Consider the following 8,108-nt stretch of genomic DNA (forward strand, 5'->3'; position numbering starts at 1 on the left):
GAAAATGGCATGACTACCATCTTCTTATGAAGGTATGAAAGTATGCCAAATAGCCCAAGATTATTTTAATTTTTGTTTTATTTTGGTTTTGGTTATCATATCATGCTATTGTCTCATATTAAGCTTATAGTCCACTAAAAACTCCAGATCTTTTTTCAGATAAACTCTTGCTTATCTATACTTGGCCCTTCTTATACTTAACGAAGTCAATGATAATAGTAACAGTTGATATTTCTATAACCATTTTAAGATTTACAAAATGATTCCTTCATAATATTTCTTATGAGGTAATCAAGGTAGGTATTAACATCTCCATTTCAAAAAAAAAAAGAAGCTAAATGGCTTATTTGGGGTAACATACCTCATAAATGTCAAAGCTGTGAATTAATCTAGTTCTTCTGATGGCATACATTTGCTCTCTCTTACCTTTTTACAGTCCTGAAAGATATCCATTTATTCATTCATCTACGCAATAATCATTTCCATCATTGGTCAGAAATTCAAATAAAGTCTTGACCTGGAGACATTAGCCTCAAGATCCTTCGCTGGATCTCTTTGGTCTTGGCCCCATAGATAATGGGGTTGAGCACAGGTGGCACCAACACATATAGGTTGGCCAGAAAGATATGGACATGCCTAGGGACATGATGGCGGCCAAAGCGATGAGTGAGGAAAGAGAAGAAAGCAGGTATATAGAAAACCAGGATGACCCCGATGTGGGACCCACATGTTCCTAGAGCCTTGCGTCGTGCATCCCGAGATGGAAGATGGAATACAGCATGGAGAATGATAGAATAAGATACTGCTATGAGCACAGAATCCAGACCCATGGCCAACAGGGCCACAGTTAGGCCATAGACAATATTCACTGTGATATCAGCACAGGCCAGCCGGGCAATCCCCATGTGTTCACAGTATGTGTGTGCCATGATGTGGTGTCCACAATATGGTAGCCTCTGCAACAGAAAGATGAATGGAGAAACAATAGCCACACTCCTAATTAATCCAGCAAGGCCAATACTGACAATGACACCATGACTGAGGATGGTTGTATATCTCAGTGGGTTGCAGATGGCCACATAGCGATCAAATGCCATAGCCAGGAGGACAGAAGACTCTAGAGTAAATATTGAGTGGACAAAGAACATCTGGGTCAGACAGCCTCCAAAAGTGATCTGACCAGCATGAAGCCACAGGATTGCCAACATTTTGGGCACTGTAGTAGAGCTGAGAGCTAAGTCTGTGAATGAAAGCAGACAGAGGAAAAGGTACATTGGTGTGTGGAGACTGTGATCAGTAGATATGACCAAGATGAGGGTTAAGTTCCCAGCCAGAGCCACCATATACATAGCACAGAAGGGAATAGATATCCACATGTAGGCAGGCTCTAGCCCTGGAATACCTGTCAAGAATATGGTAGTTGGGAGGGAGTTGCTGCTGTTGGAAACAGACATGGCCACTAGCTCTTAGTCAGTAGAAGTTGTTGATTGTGATATTGTCCCTAAAAAGAAAACAAAATGAGCAAATGTGTAAGTGGAGCCAAGATGGTGGATTAGGGGCAACTCAGCTGAACTCTCTCACAACATTCACCTCCAAACAACTTCAAAATGAATAAAATTTTGGAGGAGCAGAGCCAATCAAAGGTCAGGGTTATACTTTTTTTCTGGTCTAAGAAAACTTAGGAGTTCAGCAGGAGAATTTAATGAAATCATGATGGAAGGCTGTTCAGAGCCTACATATGCAAAGCAGCAACAGCAGCAGCACCTTTGAAAGCTCTCAGCCCAGAGACAGTAAAGAGGTAAGACACTTGGTCAGAAAGAGATTACAAAAGACTCTGCTGGCACTGCATACAGCTGGCACTGATTGGCAATTCTATTGCCTATATACAGTTCTGGGTTACAGAGCCTTGGTGGAGAGGAACACTGGAGGTTAGTCACAAGGGAACAGGGGCCCTGGTCTCAGTTTCAAGGAAAAGAAGAGCACTAGTATTTGTGACTGCAGGAAGCAGGGGCCCTTTTTGGATAAAGAGCAGAGCATGGACCTGGAGAGCAATGACCACACTCTCCCTGCAACAGATGACCTCAGCACCACCAAAAACTTGGGGACCCCTCCCTCCTGGCAGAACTAGCTCTGGAAAAGCCTGAAACTTGGGATAGTGCCTTCCTACCCCTATGTGAGCAAAGTCCAACTTTAACATAAATTTGAACGTCAAAAAAATAGGCTGGAAAAAAGAGCAAACAAGAACAACAAAAAATAATTTGACCAAAAGAAGTTACTATAGTGGCAAGGAAGACAAAAACTCAGAAGAAACAACATAGCAACAGCTACAAACAAAGACTTAAAGAGAAATGCTAACTGAACCCAAGCCAACAAGAATTCCTGGAAGAGGTTAAAAACAGTGGTAAGAGTGGTAGAGGGAAAACTGGAAAAAAGAAATGAGAGTGATGTAAGAAAATTATGAAAAGAGAAGCAACATCTTGGTAAAAGAGGCACAAAATACTGAAAAAACAACACCTTAAAAAATAGAATTGGCCTAATGGTAAGAGAGGCACAAAAAAATCACTGAAGAAAAGAACATTTTAAAAAGCAGAACAGGGCAAATAAAAAAAGAGTTAAAATTAATTGAAAATAATTTCTTAAAAACAGAATTGGCCAAATTTTAAAAAGAGGTACAAAATCACACTGAAGAAAATCATTCTTTAAAATTACAATTTTGCAAATGGAAGCTAATGACTCCATGAGACATTAAGAAGTAATATATAAAGTCAAAAGAGTGAAAAACTAAAAGAAAAAGTGAAATATTTCATTGAAAATGACAAGTAACCTGAAAAATAGATGGAGAGATAATTTAGGAATTATTAGACCACCTGAAAGCCATGATCAAAGAAAAAGCCTATATATCATATTTCAAGAAGTTAATAAGGAAAACTGCCCTGATATCTTAAATCTAGAGGGTAAAATAGAAACTGAAGTATAAGTTTCTCACTTTATTTTTCTTGCTTTAAAAAAATGATTAATATAAAAATGTGTTTTACATGATTTCACATGTACAAATAATATATTGCTTCCCTTCGCATTGGGTAGGTGAAAAGATGGGAGGAAGGGAGAGAAATTGGAACTCAAAATTTAAAGAGAAAAAAATATTTAAAATGAATAATAAATTAAAACCAAGCAAACACAAATTTTCTCTTTGGGGAAATCATCATGTTTCAAAAGTTATCTTCATGAATGATCCTCATTTGCTCAGGGAGCAACTCTTATCCCCGCCTTTCCCACCCAATCTAGACCTGGGTCCATTTTACCTCTTCTTGTAAATGTTACTACTAAGTGACCAGTCTTCTGATGAAAGAGGCTGTACACAGCTCCCAGACAGAAGATATTCTCCTCCTCTTCCCTCTCTTGTTTTATTACCAAGAATCATTAAATTTCTAATTTACCTGCTGTATTCTAGGTCTGCTCACAAAGGTGAAAAACAGCATCATCCCCAACCGCATGGGAATGAAATTCTTTCAGAAGAGATGAGGCATTTACACAAATAAATTTAAGGCAGAGAATGAGGAGGGCAAAGGACATCTCTAGACAAAGAGCTCTCAGAAATCTGGGGCAAGAGAGATCACTTTCAGCTGAAGGGATCAGGGAAGCTTTCATGGAGAAGGGGTTACCTAAGCTGAGCTTTCAAGGAAGATGAGGTATTTCAGCTTTGTGTTGTTATCAATCAAGCAAGCAATCAACATTTATTAAGTGCCTATATGTGCCAGGCACTGTGCTAAGCATTAGGGATACAAAAAGAAGCAAAAAAACAGTCCCTGGCCTCGAGGAGCTTTACAAGCAAATAGAAAACAACAAGCAAACAAATATATGCAAAGCAAGCTGTATACAGGATGAATAGGAAATAATTAAAAAAAGGGAAGGCACTGGAATTAAGAGGGGTTGGGGAAAGCTGCCTATAGAAGTGGGTAATTTCAGTGGAGACTTAAAGGAAGCCAGGAAGGTCAGTCGTCAGAGTGGAGGAGGGGGAGTGTTTCAAGTCCCTGTCAAGAGATGGAGTATTTTGTTTGTTGAACAGCCAGGAGACCAGTGTCACTGGACCAAAGACTACGTGTAGGGAATAAGGTATAAGAAGACTAGAAAGGTAAAAATGGGCTAGCTTTTGAAGCACTTAGAATGACAAGCTAAATGCAGATTCCAAAAGGCCCAGGCCCAGAGGATACCTCCACAAGTTCCTGAATTATCAGATCTGCTTTTAGACATCTTGTCAGATGGCCAAATGTATCCAATATCTCTCTATGTACAGTCATTGGGTATAGTAGGAAAAGTGCTGGTCTTAGAGTCAGGGGTCTTAGACACTACAGGATCTAAATTCATATTTTATGTTTTGTGGATGTGTAAATTTGATCAATAAATCAATCGTGACATCACAGAAATAGAACTGGAAGTAACATCTAATTCCGAAACCCTAATTTACAGATGAGGAAATTGAAGCAAATAGAGATTAAGTGACTTGCCAAGGACCCCACACCTAGTAAATGTCTGAGGCAGGATTTCAACTCAAATCTTCCTCTCTAGTCAGAGCTATATTTGTTGTAGGAATAATGGGTAAACCTGAAAACCTAGGCTGGAGGCAGTCACTTAACCATCTCTGAACCTCAGTTTCCTTGTCTGTAAAATGGAGATCATAAATACACTGGTACTACCTACTGCTTAAAATCCCAGCTTCTACAGAAAGCCTTTCCCGATCCCTTCAATTCTAGAGGCAGCTAGGTGGTATAGTGACTAGAGAGCCCTGGATGAAGAGTCAGGAAGACCTGAGTTCAAATTCATTTTCAGACACTTATTAGCTGTGTGACCCTGGGCAAGGTTCTCAACTGCTATGTGCCTCAGTTTCCCTGAGTGTAAAAGGCTGATAATAATAGCACCTACCTTGCAGGGTTGTTGTAAGAATCAAATTACACTATATTCATAAAGTGCTTTTCAAACCTCAAAGCAATATTTATATAAATATTAATGCTTTCTATATATATAGTATACTTAGTGTACATATATATATATATATATATATATATGCATAGACGTATAATAGTGCCTTTTCTGTTATTTGAAATTTATCCTGTCTGTATAACTTTTTGCACATAGTTGATTACATGCTGTCTCCCCCATTAAACTGTCTTTGAGAACAGAGACTGGTGTTTTTTTTTGTTTTTCTTTGTATCTGTAATGCTTAGGAAAGTGCCTGGCACACAGTAGGTGCTTAATAAATGTTTATTAACTGACTGACTAACTACCTACGGTTGATGCGAGAATAAAGTGCTTTTTAAACTTAATAAGTCCAAAATGTAAAGCATTATTTTTCTTTCCAAATCAACTCCTTCTCCTGAATTTCCTTATCTCAGTTGAGGATATTACCATCTTTCAAGTTAACCAGGTTTGAAACCTTGGAGTCATTCTCAACTGCTCCCTCTTCCGCATCCCACATATTCAAATAGTTGCAAGGGCTTATCTCTACGATTTTTCACAGCATCTCTCCCATCTGTTCCCCTCTCTCCATTTGCTAATAATCATACTCCTAGCATGGTATTCATCACTTCTTATCTATTCTAAGAACCTTTATTTTGTCTCCCTATCTCTAGTCTCTCCCTCCTCCAATCTTATTTTCCATATATCTGCTGATGTAAGACATAGGTGTGAACATGTCCCTTACCCTATTAGCTCTACAATCATACATAGAATCCTTTGTTTGTAATTTAAAGTCCTTCACAACCTGTCATTAACTTACCTTTCTAGCTTATTATACAGGGTGTTCCCAAAATCTTAGTGCAACCTTAAGCTTTAATAACTTCAGAAGTATATATACATGATGCAAACTTAGAAAAACAACATGCAAACTTACAAACCAACACTGCTCTTTGATTTTCGAATTTTATAAAAACTTGCAACAGCTACTGCTACTCAGTGACTAAAAGGATTGCATTTGTTGTCCTAACCTTAAGATCATCCTAAGAATGATGTATAATGCATAAATGACAGTTTTCATAAAACCCTACAGGAAAATGTCTAATGGTGACTGAGATGGCTGTATTAGAAGACCTCTTCTACCAAATATGAGTCTGAGAAGTCTGAGAAAGTGTCATTCAGAAACTGTTGCATGCACATTATACAATGCAGGATGTCTCATCTTATTAACTTCAAAACAAAATATTTATTATTCAAAATTCACAAAATTGTATCAATGTAAAAATGTAAATAATTAAACTATTAAATGATATAGTTATAAGTTAGTAGCATTTATATTTCTGAAGTTGTTAAAGCTTCTCTGGTCTAAAATTCCCAGTTCATTTAGCCAATTGTTATAAGGTCTATTAATCCTAGACACTTTTCTCTGGCCATCCTTCAACTAAGTGCTTAGACCTCAACACCATTAACCAAATTTGCTTCAGGGTAGACAATGGAAGTATTGCCTCCCTTCTTCTTAACACTATGCCTATCAGTGCAACTAAAGACGGAAAGAGCATTGTTCTGGTAGCCCTGGAACACTGTTGCCTTATATTGAACCTACAGTCCATTAGAATCCTCAGACCTTTACACATGAAATTTCCTTTAGTTGCATCTACCTCATTTAGATGAGGTACTTACATGTGGACAGCTTGGATTTCCTCCAGTCTCTGCATCTCTCAGTCCTACTTGAGTCTATGTTCTTATTTTTTTAAGGTTGACAGCTTCTTTCTCTTCCAGCTTTGTTGCTCACCTGTAAACTGACGACTTGGGACTGTGATCATGTGGTTGCTAGCGTTTGTGTACATATGTGAATATGAAGATATATCTGACTGGGTGTCTCTGTGCCTGTATACTTATGTTTTATATGTGTCTGTGTGGAATTGCATGTATGTCTGTGTGACAGCATGTATGTGGGCCAGGAAATCTTAAGTTCTATTGATTTCCTTAATTACCTTAAGCTTGGATTCCTGTCCATCACTCACCAAAGGGCAAACATGTAGCAGGTGCCACTCTGTCTTTCTAGTTAAGGAGCACTCAGCCTTCTACAGACACAGCTGGCATTCTGGGAAGAGGTTTCTCACTGCTCTTTTTAATAGATTCTGAGTCAGAAAGCCCAGTGGGTATGGAAGCCAGGAGGGTCCCGAAATACTAGGACCAAGTTCCCTAAGAGAGAAGAGAAATCAGATAACCTTTTTCTTCTCTAAGCCCATTCAGGATTTGGGCCACTAGGGAGCCAAAGAGCGAAATCATATTACCTAAGTTGAGACAAGAAACTCCCATTTCTCATTACTAACCCTATAGAGATTCCTTCATCTCCCCGCTCTCCTCTCGTACTCCAGTAATTGGAACTTGTGAAACTGAACTTTTAGAGATTCAATTTACTTAAACAAGGTCTACTTAGAATGAGGAATGACTTCTAACTCTTTTTAAAAAATCTCCAAATTCATATCAAGCACCTTCCCAACAACTCCATTCCACAGTAATTTCCCTCTACTCTGAACTCCAGCTCTTACAGGTCACACTGCTAAAAACTCTGAGTTGCAAAGCCCCTATATTAAACTGGTATCATTACTCTAATATCTCCAACATATAATAACCCAACTTCTATCTTCATTATCTTCATCCTATTCTAATTTGGTACAGCTCTAATTGTTAAAAAGTTATTCCTTATATTAAACTGAATGTGACTTCCTATCACTTGTATTCATTGATCATGGATCACCTGTCTGGGAACAAGCAAAAGAAATCAAATCCCCTTTCAATATGGCAGCCCTTCAAGTACTTACATCCAGCTTTCATGTCTTTCTTGAGTATTCTGTTCCAAGGTAGAGCCAAGATGGTGGAGAAAAAGGCAGGAAACTTGACTGAGCTCTCCCAAACAATTTTAAAATAATGCCTCAAAAGGAATTCTGGAGCAGCAGAATCCATACAAGGATGAGGTGAAATGCTACTGCCCTCCCATCTTGGAAACTGTTTGCTAAGGTGCAGACATTTTTTAAATTACTGCGTAAGAGTTTGTTGTTCTCCTTATGTTGTCATGGGTTGGATTCATGAGTTCAGTAATAAGCGTGCACTTGATATATTTCGAGTTGTACCTGATCTCGTTGCTAGTTTTG

The 8,108-nt window shown here is 38.4% G+C and overlaps 1 protein-coding gene across 1 annotated transcript; it reads right to left on the bottom strand.

Annotated features, from left to right (window-relative positions):
• Window positions 1-500: 500 nt before the first annotated feature.
• LOC110195266 (olfactory receptor 52D1-like) lies at window positions 501-1,474 on the bottom strand. The gene has a single exon (XM_020967927.2). The coding sequence runs from the start codon at window positions 1,452-1,454 to the stop codon at window positions 501-503; it is 954 nt and encodes a 317-aa protein (XP_020823586.1). The 5' UTR covers window positions 1,455-1,474.
• Between the last annotated feature and the right edge of the window lie 6,634 nt (window positions 1,475-8,108).

This window comes from Phascolarctos cinereus, unplaced genomic scaffold (assembly GCF_003287225.1).
Source record: "Phascolarctos cinereus isolate Bilbo 61053 unplaced genomic scaffold, phaCin_HiC Scaffold_726;HRSCAF=1367, whole genome shotgun sequence".
Classification (NCBI taxonomy): Eukaryota; Metazoa; Chordata; class Mammalia; order Diprotodontia; family Phascolarctidae; genus Phascolarctos; species Phascolarctos cinereus.

What these genes read in the sequence shown, in the direction of transcription:
- LOC110195266 (XM_020967927.2), bottom strand. Translation starts at nt 1,454, where the DNA reads ATGTCTGTTTCCAACAGCAGCAACTCCCTCCCAACTACCATATTCTTG.